The sequence below is a fragment of the Coturnix japonica genome, chromosome 4 (assembly GCF_001577835.2).
Source record: "Coturnix japonica isolate 7356 chromosome 4, Coturnix japonica 2.1, whole genome shotgun sequence".
In the NCBI taxonomy this organism is placed as follows: domain Eukaryota; kingdom Metazoa; phylum Chordata; class Aves; order Galliformes; family Phasianidae; genus Coturnix; species Coturnix japonica.
Window position 1 is genome coordinate 14,406,606 of NC_029519.1, and position 16,046 is coordinate 14,422,651.

The 16,046-nt window shown below is 39.6% G+C and overlaps 1 protein-coding gene across 1 annotated transcript in view; it reads left to right on the top strand.

Annotated features, from left to right (window-relative positions):
- The window catches only part of TENM1 (teneurin transmembrane protein 1), a 292,567-nt gene that overhangs the window by 188,693 nt on the left and 87,828 nt on the right, over window positions 1-16,046 (top strand). Inside the window, 2 exon segments of the mRNA XM_015860820.2 lie at window positions 12,811-12,996; window positions 14,115-14,138. Coding sequence (XP_015716306.1) covers window positions 12,811-12,996; window positions 14,115-14,138 — 210 coding nt within the window.

The following is a 16,046-nucleotide window of genomic DNA, read 5'->3' on the forward strand; positions in this document are numbered from 1 at the left end:
CAGAGTAGAGTAATTTAAAAATCATTAGAAGTATGCATTTTTTAAAGTAAAGTGCTTCAGAAAGAAATGAAGGCATAATACAGTATATTAATATAGTTCAAGACATCTCAAATTGATTTCAAAATTAAACATCAAAAACTGCAACTTGAAAAAATAATTAGGTGAAACCATTTCATTGCAATCAGAAAACTCTTCAGGTTTAGGAAATTGCAAATTATGGGTGTCAGTCATCCTGATTTGCCAAGGACAAGGATATTCGCTACAAACAACTCACAGAAGTGAAAATAGCCTTGAAATGCTTTCCGTATGTGATATAATCCACAGTGCCTTTTCTGCAGACTGTTATTTTCCATGTTGGCATTTTAATCTCTATTTTAGAGAAATCTCAAGAATCTTTTAATTAACACTGTAAGTATCCTTCATTGTTTTGCTCTGAAGAAATGATGGACTTACTTAATTTCATCTGTCCGCTTTCTTTAATTTGTGAGGAGCCTTGATTATTACTGCTCTGCTAATTAAAAGGATGATTGAAGTTTCCCATGCTGTGCATTGTCTGACACTGTAGATAGACTCTTTTTACTACTGTATATTTCTTCAAATAGAAAAAGATGATGTGTGATTCATTTGACTTGTATCTTCCAAGGAGTTGCAAGAGTTTTCAGAAAGATATCTGGTCAGCAAGATTTCTACTAAAAACTTAGTAGTTAAAGATTGGAATGGTTAATATGTTTTACTGGAGAATTTAAAACACAAGAAATTCAAAGCAGTGAAGAAGCACTCCAATAAAATTTGTCATACATGTTGAAATCAGGCCAGCATGAACCAGGAATACCTGATGTAGTCATATATTGATTTAGGAAATAGGATAAGTCAAGGATATGAGAGGTACAGTGAGGAAAGTTGGTATGTTTTTCAACAGAGTGCTGCTTATTTTGTAGGTAAACCAAAAATAATGTCTTTTTCCTTTCTTTTTTCTTCCTGAAAATTAAGATCCTTTACTCTTGTCTGTAGCTATGCATAAGTTACTGGAAATATTCCTCATTTAAATGTAAACCTACTTGAATCAAGTCAGGTTTGTAAATTCTGCTACAGTCCACAGACAAATATTACTTATATTCCCCTGCTAGGAACTCACAGCTCCAAATCTGGATTCTCCTGTCCCAGGAGATCTTCCCTTATCCAGGACCAAGATATGTGAGTTGCTTGTGGCAACAGTAATATTGTCCTGTCCCTCCTCTATTTCACATAGGTGACAGAGATTTTCCTCTTCATGCTTAACATAGCATCTGTATAGAGAGTCCATTGTGTGCAGGAAATATCCATCTCCATGTGTTTGTTCTAGGCCTAATCCAGCAGATTTGTTTTAAGGGTAGTGCTAATTAGGATCCACAGTCAACAACTTTGTAAGGACCTTGTGAACTGTGAGACCAGAGGGGACTGAAACAGAGCTGTATGACCTTGTTTGGGTGTTATCAGAACCTGGCAAATAAGTGGGATTCTAGGAGCAATTCAAGTGCCAAAGTGGTTTAAGTACATACAGATTTAGGTAAGCTTAGCAAAGGGTTTTACAACCTAAATTTTAAATTTAGACTTCTAAATTGGTAGTTAGATGCTCCCATCCCTTTATACATCTCATCCCTATCACCTACATGGTGGGTGATCTGGTAGAAAGATCTACTTTGTAGTAGAACATAGTAAGAAAGCTGAGAGGACATCACACGGAAAGGACTTATGTGAACACTCAGTATGCAAGGCAATATCAAGATGGGGAATCTGAATATGAAAGGATCATACTCTGTGAGAATACTTTTCAAGAAGAGGACTCTGTAAAGCGGAGAAGTCGTGGGAAGCTCCTGCTCATGCTGTGGGTGCAGTAATGGAGGAAGAATAGAAAAACTGAGATGGACAAAAGGGCAATAGAGACATGCAGGCCTTCAAGTTTTAATTTGCAAAGACAAGTCCAGTGATTTTTATCCAGCAAGTTACCAATTCTAGCAGCACTTAAAGAAGGGAGCTCATAGCAGGAGGCAGCTTCCCTTCCTCACAGCTGAAAAAGCACAGATCAGAGCAAGAGTACAAAAAAACCACTAGGATAGCTGGAGGTTTTGTCCTTCCAAAATTTATTATGCAAAATGTGTCACACAGGTCCCTGAAAAGCAGCTATTTAAAATATTTTTTTATTGTCATGGTAAGAGTTCTACAGAAATAGCTATCATTTCAATACACTTATGCAGCAGACTCTTTCTATTAAGTGCAAGTTACTTCTGAAAATAGGAAATTGCTACTGGTAAAAGTTGAAATCATGGAAAGTTTCTTTTCTCCTGCATATTGCATTTTTAAGGTTTTTGATTGTGTAGATTGTTGCAAGGACAGTATATGTAGACCTCTAAGGGAATTCTAGTTTTTGCCTGCTTTAATCAGGGACTTCTGCTTGAATGATTAGGCTTAAGTAATACTTTTAAAATAAAATTTGACTTACTGTAATTATACAAGGGAATCTTAGGAGTGATAGAGCAAAAATTCCTTGTGTATTGTAGCAACAGCATGTGCTTTAATTCAGGAAGCTTTGGCCATTTTATGAGCAGATTATTAAAATGGTATCTGTGACCTTGTGCTCAGAAATCATTTTCTGATGGGCTGCAGAAAGCGGATAGTTCACATGACATGTTTTTATTTTCAGTTCCACATAATGCCCATGCACCTTGCTACCAAACAGCCGGGCTGTGCCCCACCAGCTGTGCCCAGGGGGAGTCAGCTGTGAAGGGACAGCTTCCCTCCGAGCAGGCTGTGCCCATCAGCACAGCCAGAGGACGAATGTGCTGCTCAGCAAAGCTGTGCCAGCATGGGCAAAACCAGGGAGAAATGATGAGTGAGTGGAAAATTACATGCAGCGTAGAAGGGAGAGAGATCACAAAGTAATAAAGGACACTTGCTTCTTAAAATCTAGGAAGCAGTTGTGCCTGGAGTGCTGAGGAGTGTGGCGGCAGCTCACACTGAAAAGCCAGGGCTGTGTGCACAAGGTGTTGCTACTTACAGGTAACAGAAAAGTGCAAACCAGGAGCTGCATTGCATTAGCAGCAACAAAGCAGAGCAGCAGCTGCCAGACGCATGTCGCTATTTCTATTAGTGCTGCTGACACAGCAGAGGTTACGGTTTATTTGCTGAGAGCTGCAGTGTGCTGATCTTCACAAACACAGCGCTGAACACAGAAATGTCTGCCTCTTGTCTGTGCAAGCGAGGTTCATAGTAAGTCATCGAATGCTGCGTGACTTGTGCTGCTTGGGGCTGTTCTCCTGGTTCCGGTGGAAGAGCTCATTATGCTTGGCTCTTCAGTTTCCCCAGGAAACTCTTTATTTGTGGTAAAAAGAAAGGAAGCAATTCCAACCTCTTCAGCTAATTTTATTTTTGATTGTGACACTGAGGTGTTGCTCAGAAGCTGGTAATGGCATTTAATTTCTCCTCTTTACTATGTTTACTGTGCTAAAAACATTATTCTTGTGAACGCAACATTCCTGATAATTTACTTGATCCAATGATTCTGTCGTGTTCTTCCCTGGAAAACAGAGTTGTAAGAATGAATGTACTTTTGAATGTGCTCCACTGTCCCTGTTCCTTCTCAGGGTCAACTCAGTCAACAAGTGCATCTATGCCACTTTTGGGCTGCCACTGCTTTTATACAAGTGGATCTCAATAGATGTTCCTCTAGTATTTTGAGAACCAGAATCCATGCCCAACTTTGCAGGTTTTTGAGCCCTTTGGAGGTGTGATAAGTAAAATGTATCTTCATTAGAGAAGTGAGCAGGTACATCTTAATGCACAGAGCACCTGATCTGGGTGAGGCAGTGACTTAGTGGAGCAGTTTTTGTGAGCAGATTCACTTGATAGAGGTCAGCTTCTACACCCCTGAATTACAGATGGTGCCCGCTCTTTGCAGTGCTTTAATAATTCATTATTTCTTTACTGAAAATTACTGATCAAATTTACTGATTAAATAATCAGTGAAAACTTTATGTTCTGAGCAGAGCCCTATTTGCTGTTAGTAATAATACTTCTGTGTATCGTGAAAGATTTAGTGCTCATGTAAAGACATACCCCGATTCACTCAGGCAGTCTTGTGAACCTTTGCTGCAAACAGCTGTTTCCAAATCTTTATTTTTGCTTCATGTTGTATTAGTTCAGGCTGTGCCTGTGAGACAGCATTATTAAAAGTACCAGCAGAGCCAATTCTTTGCTTGTTTTCTTTCTGTCTGCTAAACCATTTGGGTGCTCTCTGCTTCATATCATTATCGTGCATTGCCTCCTGCCCATACTGTTTCTCGTGGTCTATCACTTACTCTTCAGGTTTCCCATTTTCCTATATGACTGCTTTTTGGCCCAAGGAACCGGGTATTGCTTTTTCCTCCCTGTAAGTGGATGTGAAGGCAAAGCTTTCATAGCCTTCATCTCAGCCATTGTGGCTCAGGAAAGAGTATTCTGAACTGCTTTTCTCTTACTATTCTCCCAATCACATAAAATATCAAATGAGGCAGATGTTGCAAAGCATTTCCTTTTGTGGTTCTCAGTACTCTGGGAAGGATTTCAGAGCTTATTAGTCAGCCTGTGATCCTCCAGTGACGACTGTAATTTCACTGCTTTACGGCAAGTACAAGTGGAAATCAAATAGTAGAGACAAATTATAAAACAGAAGCAAATTTGACAAGAAAGCATTTACAATGGGAAACAGGGTATTAAAAAAAACAGTGCAGGTCAGAGTACTGTGGTTCTCCTCACCTTTGTGTCAGTCCCATCTTCCTTGCTGTTAGGTTGCACTTCGTTTATTTTAAGCATTTCCCACAAAGGCCTTATCTGACCTGCCAACATGTATCATCTCTAAGAAAGAGACAGGTTTTGCAGCTAAAGTCCCTTGTGTGTAAGCACAGCGTAATCATATTCTACTTCACCAATACTATGGCTGGGTAAACAGAGATATACCCAGTGGCAAATGAGTAATTCTTTTCAGTGGTATCAATTTGCAGAGCTTTGGCTCCCTGAAATGAAATATCAGTGAGTGTGTTTACCATTACCAGTCCAGATTCATAAGATTGTATTGATTAAATTTTTTGTACTGTAAAAATACCATTTTGAGCCATAGTGAAATCGATAAAGAGTGAGGTTTTTTTATATATACAAATTGGATTTGTATCAGGAAGAGAATATTCTTCAACACATGAAAAATAAAGCTGAAAAGAAAAGTGTGATAAAAGATCCAAGAGAGGGAAAGTTTCTCTGTCATTCCCCCCCTGCTTCTGCAGACTCTGCCTCTGGGACCTTTCTATTTGCTCACTGATTGCTTTTTCAGACAAGCAGATTTTGAAGGACTAGGAGGCTCCCCAGTGTGGAAAAGATACTGTCTAAATAGGTGTAGTACTATCAGAAGTTACATTACAGTATGGTGGTGTTTTGTTTTTTTTTTTTTAATGAAATTACATTCATATATTTTGCAATACACCATAGCGTTAATGGCAGCATCCGTGCTGGAAGTCAGAAGTGTTATTTATGGAGTACTTAATGCATTAGAACTAGGTTCAGTGAGATGATAGTAGGATTATTTTCAGCAAGCAATTAAAACCATCACTAGATTGATGGTGAAACATCATGAGCAACAAACGGTGAGGTCTGGCATTTTCGTTCCAGTGGTTTAATTTTGTGTGTTCTGGGCTGTGGCAAGAAGATAAGAAAGGTAGTTGGATATCTGTGAAATAACATGCCAAAAGGTCTACTGCATAAAGATTACAGGGGAAAGGTTTAAAATGAAACATGGTTTGGAGAAGTTTTGCCTTTGGTAGAAATATTTGATCATTGTGTGTTAGTGTATTAATAAAACTACTGGCAAGACAAATTTTTGCTGCTTTGAAGTGGATCCAGATTTGTGGTAGAAAACTATTTCAGATGCAGATGTCTCAGGTTGGGTGAGATGAGTCTGAATCTTTGTGTCTCTGGAAACATCTGTGGAAATGTTTTTGGAGGTATGGGTGCGAATCAACAATGCAATCATTTTAAAGTAGTCATATAATTAACAAGGATGCATTGCTTTGAATTCATTCACGCAATTAAAATGAGAAGCTCAAATCCACAGATTGCTGGGATGTTATAATATGAGCTTAATAGTATTCCGTTGTCAGCTGTGTAGGTATGGGGTCTATGGGGAAAGGGATGAGAAGCATTACAGAAAGAAAGAGAAATTTAGACTGAAAAAAAATTTGTCAGCTACAGAAATTCAGGGATGGTAGGGACTGGTTACTCAGTGCTGTTTGTAGGCTCTCTGTTGCTGGAAACTTGCTAACGGATGCCAGTCATGACTGGATTTGAAACAGGGATGGACTATAGATTGTCATGTTTTTGCATCGCTGTCTTGAAGAAATTTTCATTACTTTCATTTATGTGTTTGTTTGTTTATTAAAACAGTTGTCAGTCATTCCAGTGATGATCTGTCCTGATAGGTTTATTTAATGGCATCATATTTCATGAAAAGTTAGCAGTAATGGCTTGGAACCGTGACTTTGCTGCCTCTTGCATGCAGGAACCGCATTCCTGTTTGCTGGAAGAAAAACACTCACAAAAGCTGGCTTTTGTTCTGTAGGTGGTTCCAAGTCCATCTGATTTTTAAGTTGGGCTTGAAGATCAGGTTCCCCTGCATGCTGGCATAGTCCAGGCCCACTTCTATGATGCCGCTCTAGAAAAGCTGTCCTTGACTGATAGGCATAGTGGCATAGCTGGGATTCATTCACACCCAAGTGGCAGATTTTAACACTGTAGGAGAAGCCCAGCCTAGAAGTGGTTGTAACACCCAGATTGCCAAAGGAGTTTATTTAAATGAGGGGAATTAGATAAGCTCTGCCATAAAAATAGTATGGTTTTTATTACAGGTTTGTGAAACTTGGTATCTACATCAAATCCCTCTACTGCACTCTGCCAGGTAATGGATGGGGACAGCTTTTTGTTAGGTTTCACTGGGGAAAAAATAGCTCAAATGCCTTAGAAACTTATAGAACTTGAACATTTTAAAATTCTTTAAGGTGTAAAAAATAATATTAATAAAGTCAGATGCTGAAAATGAAAGCTGGAGCAGAGTTGTCTCGAGGACACAGTTGGAATGTAATTTAAAAAGCTCAGGAACATTGTTGAAATTATCATACAAGCTTATTAAATGCAATGTATATTTAAATTGAAAAAACTTTCTTTATTAGGCCTAGATAGGTGATTTTTGCTGCCTCCAGCAGTTAAGCATATTGGGTGAAAGTCAGGTTAGATTAATTTCTAATCTTTATGGAAATCCACTTATTAAAAAATGGATAGCAAAGTTATGAATGTGATACAGAAGGGTTTAGAGAGTCAGTAACGGAAGACTCTCCATCATATGTGATAAAAAGTAAAATGAAAGTATTTTCATATCATTTGACCACTTTTGCTTACATATGTTTTTGTATTCTTAGCATGAATTTCCAAGAATGAATTTCCTGAAACATGTTGAATTAACATTAATATCTTCCCTTATCATTACAAATTATAAAATATTTAGCTTTCATTTCCCTTTTTGTATCACGTAAGTAGAAACATATTGTAAAATACATTTAAAAGAGCTCATTGTTGACTTAGATAATTAAAATGAAGAATGTGGAGTGAATTTTTAATGCTTTTTTGATTAGCTCAGGAATGATCAACATATTTGTCTCATTCTCAAGAATATGTACAAATAATGCTTCACAGCTCACATTTGCCTTTCTCCAATAAAATTAATGAACATTCAGAGTTAGACATGTCAGTAAGGATTCTAGACTGCTTGAGTTGAACATTTTTTAAGTCTCTTATTCATTAATTGGTTTAAGTCGGGGAATCTGCATTTTAGATTTGATAAAAGCTATATTTCATGAAAGTCTATAAGAAACTGCAGGGGTCGGCTGAGGCCAGCTCCCAGCAATTTGCCAGCATGTTGCTCACAGTCAGCCTTGCACAGATGAGGTTTATTTAAATCAGGAAATTAACTTCTCAGCTCTACACTTAGAGAACCTTGTTTTGATTGCGAAGTGTACAGGTACAAAAACTGAAACACAGCCTTTAATTAGTGTGAATTAGGGTGACTGTTCGTTTTCCAGGAGCAGAGAAAATTCACAGCTGCTGAGGATCTGATGTCTGAGCATGGAGCAGACTCCAGCCCTGCACAAGCGCTGCAGTTTGCCTGTATCTTGGGCAGCTGAATGGGGCAGGAGGCATCCCATGGAGCTGTGGGCAAGAGTGGAGGGGAGGAAATGGCTTTTGTGCATGTCCTCAAGCATACCAATGCCAATGAGGATCTTTGTGAGTTATGTTTTACACTGCACATTGTGAGAAAGACTGATGATGTAACAGCACAACTAAAGGCTTCAGAATATTATAATATTTCCCGAGGTCCACTTCTCTAGTGTAAAGTGTAACCTCCTGTCATCTGCCTCCCTTGTTACCTTATATGTGTCACCTTCCCTTGCTTTTGTGTGGGGACAAAGATCGTGTCTCCTCAGCAGGACAGCCCCAACCAGGCTGGGCTCTGCATCTCCTCCCTTACCCTGCCCATGTTGCTCTCCTGATCCCTCACTGGGCTGATTTAGCTCAACAAGCTGTCGGGTATTAACCCCAGACAATAAAGTGATCTGCCAGTTTGATGTTCTGAATCAGCTCACCAGTTCCAGATAAGCTCCAGACAAGGATACAGAGCCAGGAGATGGATGGAGAAGAGTGGGGGTGGAACAACTGATTCACGCAGAGATGAGATCTTTGGCTTGGCTACTGTGCTTACACACAGCTCAAAACCATGCCTTGCTCTGCTGGCTCCTTGCTGAGCATTCACTGCATTTTGGGGCATTTCTGAATCCTGTATGACCAACTGCTGTGGAAGGAGGATTTGCCAACAAGCAGAACACTTGAATGACATCTGACTTGAGGATTTTGGTACTGTCTGAATTGTTTGAAGCTGTTTATCTATTTCAAGTTGTTCCTTCATTTCCCATTTGATCAGTGTCCACTCAGTGTCTCATTTAGTTTAGTGTGGTGGAAACCCTCCCTTGGTACAAACATGAGTGCTAATGTGACTCCTTACTGTGCTGATGTTTCTGTACTTTGAAGAATCGTAGAATGGCCTGGGTTAAAAAGGACCATAATGATCATCTGGTTTCAATGCTCCTGCCACAACCAGGGTTGCCAGCCTCTAGACCAGGCTGTCCAGAGCCGCATCCAGCCTGGCCTTTAATGCATCCAAAGGCAGAGCATCCACAGCCTCCTTGGCAACCTGTTCTGCACACCCTCTGTCTCAGTTTAAAACTGATCCAGATGAGTCCTCAAGAGAGCCAAATAGAGGGGGACAATCACCTTTCTCTCCCCTACTGATCAATCCTCTTTTAATGCAGACCAGGATATAGTTGGCCTTCCGGGCTCCAGGTTCATACTTCTGGTTCATGTCCAGCTTCTCATCTACCAGGACCACCAAGTCCACCATTCAAATCCATGTGTCTCCAGTTCAGAGAGAACAATGTGGTGAGGGACCATGTCAGAGGCTTTGCAGAAGTTTATCCACAGAAGGAACTAGGAATTGTTTTGCATTTAAAAACGGTAACTTAAACTGACTGTACTTTTCCTTAATCTTAGTTGTTTGAATTAGCTGCGAATTGAATTTGTGTGTACTATCACATTATAAAAAGGATGGTGTTAGGCTTGATTTCCCTTGCTCTGCATGAGAGGTCTGGGGAGAATCTGGGATTTGCTTTTCAGAAGACTGCATTATCACATTAAACAGCATTTCCGAAGCTTCATATTAAATCACTGAAACAGCTCTTAGAATTGGCCTCATGGCCATAAAGGACAAGTGGGCTGAGCAGCTGGATGACCAGAGCTACTGAGAAAAGTGTCTGGTCCAAACAGAAAAAACAACTACTTTGCTTTTCTTTCTAATCTGGTGCCTACAGCATGTATTGCTTGGCCTAGGAGGTTCTTTGTAGAGAGAAGTCTTTTATTTCCACTTTATTAATCTGATCATATTATATGCTTAAATAGTGTATAAATATCTTATTCATTGTGTGAAATAGATAAAAGAGGCTGGAAACATGGAGAAAACAATGGAAAAGTGTCCAGCATTTTAAGGGCCTTTTCTTTAGGTTGTAAAACAGGAATACACTCAAGTTCTACATCCCAGCAGTAGAGTTGTGCCTACGTTTCCTCCCCCTGCTATTTGTTTCTTTGGAGGATGCAGATGTCAAGATCAGACTCCGTGGGGTAGACAAGCACAAGGAAGGCATGCCGTGTATGAGAATGTGTTCAGGGTTTTCCACAGCTGGGTCTTTGTTTTATTTACAGTTAGAGAAGTGGAAGAAGCTGCCTGAGCTGCTGACAAGATCAGAAGCTTTGTGTATCACCTAGTTTCTCCACTTCAACCTTTCCAGCCTACACTGCCATGAGTTCTCTTGTGTGTTCCCAGAATAGTTCCTGAAGTTTTGGTGTTCCACAGCTGCAAAAACTAGTAGACACTCAATCCAGAAAAGTCAGAAAAACCTCCTATGCTCCACTTATCCCAGCGCAGTGTAAGCCATAGAATATTTCTTTTAAATCCTCTTAACAATCTATGCCACTTAAAGTAAAATAGCAAGAACTATAATTATAATGAACTACAGGGAGATCAGGAGAGATCAAAGGCATCCCTCCAGCAGCCTAAATCCTTGAAGTAGCAGGTGATTCATTGGATTTAATTCTCAGGAGTTTGCCTATGTCTCATGCTGTAAAGGTAAGTGAAAGAAATGCTGGTTGTCCTCAGGCTGGCTGAGGGTCAGGGGGGGATGATTTTGTGATACCTGATGGTTCTATGATCAGAAAGGAAATGGATGCCATAATCACTTTTGTGATCCCTGATTGTAGGACCAAAAAGTATTTGAGTGACTTTAATACCAAAGAAGTAAGAAAGGAAGTTCTCCCCTGCAGTCCTTTGCCCTCAGAGCAGTATCCCAGCTTTCCAAGGACCGAGTAGCAAAGCAAAGAAGTCAAATCAAGTCATGTGGTGACAGGGAAGAAATCCAGCCCAGAACCTGAAGACAGGCAGCCCAAGGCATGAAGCATTAGATTAATACATGACCAGCAGGTAGCAATCAAGTCTTTCTAAAGGATAATTCCCCAGCTTTAGCAGTGTTTTTCATGTGAGGCATCTTTGCAGTTGAATGTGGCAGAGCAGTCTCTTTCCTGGTCTTACATACAAAAGGACGTACAATTTCCTCTTTTGTGAGACTATCAAAAGATAATTGTGTTTATTTTGCACTCCAATACAACTCAAGTCCCTGTCTGAATAGAAAAATTAATTATTTTTTATGTAATTGGTTTTGAGTTCCTCAGGCATGGCACTTTGCAATTGCTTTCATTTCATCTTTCATTGTCCTTTACCACACCTCCAGCTTCTGAAGGTGGTTTTGAGTTTGACCTCACTCTGCCACTTTGTCACTCACCATTCTTTTCAGTTGCACTCTGTGCATCATGCAGGCTGTTGACAAGAACAAATATGGGCTAAAATCTAACTCAAACGAGATCCCAGGCACATTGGTCTCAATATGGTTCAGTTTCTGTGCTGCTTTTCTCACTATGTTAAAAAGATTGGAATTTATCAGATTTTAATTTAAACTTTAAAAACTTGGCTTGGCATGTTCAGTGACAGCATTTATCACTACAAATGCTTTTAAGAATGTTTATATACAATAGTTCCAGGATATAAATGATCATTGTTTAGGATCTGTCAAGGGAAAAATCATCCCACAACTAAATATGTAACACTGACATTTGAAATCGGAGCAGGCATGGTTACTTGGCTCACACTTGTACTATCAGCTGCTCTCCAAGCGAAAGAAGGAGGAAACATTTCTGTGGCAGGTTAATTGCCAAATAACAAGCAAATTCTGTCTCCTGACACTAATTATTCTAAATAAAATCAAACTGCACAGAACCTTTATAATGAAGCCATTCTTTTCACAGAACAGCTTTAGTCTAAGTGGAAGCAGAACTGCAATTGGCATATTTTGATGTATTGAAGCAGTTCAGGACTCCCATTCTAATTCACCGTGTGTTCCCCAGTGCCCAGGTGGAGGATTTGTTTGGAACGCAGTGCAGGACGTGCTCCTGCCTTCCTGAGACAGTTCCTCTGCTTTTTAACAGTTGTCTCATGTGAATTAGGAAGAAAATATATTTAAACCTTGAAAGCTCTCTCCAAACCAGGCAGAGCTGTAGCTTCAGAGGAACGGGATGCAGGCTCCCCTTCTTTCTATGCTGCCTTTCTGCTGGCTCACTGTACTGCAAGGGAAGGCCATTTTATCCTCACTGCAGACATACGAATGGCTCAAAGGCTGGCTTGCTTTTGTGTGTTTAGAATGCTTCTTTGTCCTTTAGCTTGTCCCATACACTGTATTTGAGTTAATAACAAATTTCAAAAATGAGCCCACAGGAATGGCTATCATAGATTCATAGAATCATTTGAGTTGAAAGAAACCTTTAAAGGCCAGCTAGACCAACTCCGTGCACTGAACAGGGAGTTGTGTCACTGGGATCTGATTCCCATTGCTCCCCCATGTGCAAAGCTATCAGTTGAAGTCTCTAGTCCAAAAAAAATCATCTTACAAGTAGCTGTTAAAGAAGGGTTTAGCCTTGTTTTGTACCGGGAGAGAGAATCCCATGTTTGATCAGTGTTAGAAGTGATTGTATTCAGTGTCAGCACAAAAGTCCACCTGCAGTCTGAAGTTGCTCTTTCACATAATGTGTTTCTCTATTCCTGTGCAGAGCTGTGTACCCTGGACTGTGGCAGCCATGGTGTGTGTTCGAGAGGGATCTGCCAGTGTGAGGAGGGCTGGGTGGGACCCACCTGTGAAGAACGCACCTGCCATTCCCACTGTGCTGAGCATGGACAGTGCAAAGACGGGAAGTGTGAGTGCAGCCCCGGATGGGAAGGGGACCACTGCACCATTGGTAAGTGGGATTTGTACCTCTATAAATAAAACTAAATAACATCTTAACCAGTTATACAAAGATCTGCCAGAGCCATCAGTGTGACTTAACTTGCATTTTGGAAAAAACACAGCACCAGAATCAGAATGGTGATCACAGAATGGCAACAGTGCGAGTTATAACAGTTATTTCTCTATTTTGAGGAAATAACACTGAAAAATTAACTTTATAAAAAAAAAAATAAAAAAAAAAATAAAAAAAAATAAAAAACCAAGCACAAACTAGTTGTGTCAATCCCAACATATCTCTAAGTTATGCATGAACTTTGGGTCATGGTTAAAAAAAGATTTAAAGAAATAAAAGTTGTTAGGGATGAAGCTGTTGTTCAGCTTAATTCTTGCATTGTCTCTTGCCACAGTGTTTGAGGGTTCACATATTTAACTTTGCACAAGAGGTTTGTTTTTTTCCTGTAGTTGGCTTCTAACAGCATTTCTAATAAATGTAAAACTCTCAGATCTTTTCAGAAGTCATTTCTCTGCTGTACAAATGTAATAGTTGTGAGAAAATCTAATAGTGTTTCTCCCTAAAATGTTCCAACGCAATATTATTCATAAACATTTTAATTGTTTATAAGCATAGCATATCTAATTTTCAGAAGTAAACAATATAAGCTTTCATGTTTTCTTCTTGAATAAAGTAGAATGTTTAATCTTTACCTTGATAATTTAAAGATAATTAATAAGATAATTAATTGACTGACTCTAGAGTTTACTACATCAGATTTGCTATATCTGCACTTAACTACGTGAAGAAGAAACCGCTTAAGTTACCAGAGGCTGTGCAAAGCAAATTCAGAAAGGACAAATGTTATAACAAAGTAAAGCTTTGCGTCACTGTTACTCACAGTGTAGGCGCTGCACACATGGCCCAAGCTGTCCTCTGCATGCTTGTCATCAAAAGGAGAACAATCACAAGCGCAGCATGCTTTGATCACAGTGGTAGGAATAGATATGATTGCAGTAGAAGGGAGGCACTTTATGTCTAACCAACAGGTGGCAAGCCATAAGCAAATGGTTTCTGTCTTTTCATTTTGATACAGAAGTTCAATCCATCTCAGTTTTGTTCTTTTCTTTTTTAAGCTCACTACTTAGATGCTGTTCGAGGTAAGTTTTTCCTATCAGCATTGCAAAAGAATAATGAAAAGATACAAAAGTATTGGGAATTAAGTGTTTTGTGTTATATGTTTTGTCTGGGCTTCCGTACTGTTCAGCTGCCAAAAGAGATCAAATATTTGTTCACAGAGATATATGTATATACAAAGAGAGATTTACAGAAAAATATGCAGATTTTGTGCAATTTTGTGCAGATTATGCACATAATGCATTCAACTAATTTGCAAAGTTATAGCAATGTACACATTATTCATGCAGCCATCTGATGTGCTGTTATGTAAGACAGATCTTTGTTCTTTCTTGCCATTGCAAAGCAGTGACAGAGGTGAGGACTTGCTAGAAAAACTTTGTGCAGATCCTGTTTTCTGTGAGAAGAAAACATTTTTATTTTTTGCTGGTTGTGTTTGAAGGTGCTTTTGATAGAGAGGGACATGTTTATAGAGGCTATCTTGGCTAGATGCATGATAGAGTTCTCTTCAAATCATTTGATACAAGGGTTAGGTTTTATGTTGTTTTGTTCATTTGATTCCCATGCCTTGCCCCAGGTCCTGCTTGGTCATGGCAGTGTGAGTGCCTTCCTGCGCTTGGCTGCAGTCCCTCAGTCCTAGCCCTGCTGTGCAGAGCAGTGATGCACGCTGCCCCTTGCAGAACTGCTCTGAGCTGAAATATCAAACTAACCAATATTCCAGAAAGAGACGAGTGTTTGTTATCTGTTTGTTATTTCATTTCTTCAGAATTAGATGATGTTAATAAAAGCACATAAGCATTCATTTGATTACGTTTATAGTCTTAGACAATAACCATACACAACAGCAAAATATAATCATGTACAAGATATGAATTAACTCAGTAGGATGGTAAACTGAAGTGGAAAAACATCCCCTCTCAAATCCTGTCCTATCCTCCAGCTCACAAAAAGGCAAATAATTGGGTTTACAGTATGTCTAGTGGTTGCCAACCTCATGTTATTTTAGAGCAGTGAGTTCCAATGTGAGAAAACCATGCCACCTGTCTTCAGCTCTTCCTAGGAAGAGACTCAGAATCTCCTCTCTCTTTCCAGATGTGACTGATAAACTGTCCACAGAGTGGAGAGCAGAAAGATGATGTGTCTGGTGTAAGGTTGTTAGGAGACTTGCTGCATTCTGGCTTTTAAATCACATCTGCCAGACTAGTTGTAGGCACTCTCTGGTCTGCCTCTCCCAAGCCTTGTCAGAGCACCTTCCTCCTGGGGCTGCCAATGGATGAGCAGACTGAGGCCTTTTCTTACTTCCTCAAAAGAAATTATCTCTTGTAATACCTAACTGCTGATATTCACTCTCAAATACAGGGGGGCATTGAAATCCTGTACATTTGTGCTGGTAAACAGGAGCCCTCTTAGAAAGGATGCTGCTTGCACTATTAATCTTACTGCTGGACTTGATTCATTGTCCTTTGGCTCCATGCATGATAGGGTGAGGATTTGACAAATGTCTGAGCTGGCAGTAGGCTATGCAAGCAGATGGACATGAGTGCATGCATCCAAGATACAATTCCTCAGTCACTCTTATAGGCGAGAGGTCTAGATGAGAATGTCCAAATTGTTATTGATTCAGAGTTTACAAGCATATAATCCAGGGGATGCTGCAATCACTGCTCCAGTTTTGATCTAGAACCAGCACCACTAAATGGCAACTGTTTGTCATATTTGAATCAGCTACAGTGTGAAAGAGGTAGAAATAGACATTAAAGGGAAATACTGCCTCATTTTCCTTCTGTAAAAAGTCATTGCATTGTAGAATAATCCAGATAGGCTTTTTCACATTCAGCTTAGTCTTTGTGATCAGAATAAACTGTTCACCTCATTTCCCTGCAGCATATAGGATTATGTCCAAAAAATGCCAGTTTGTCATTTGAAAAATA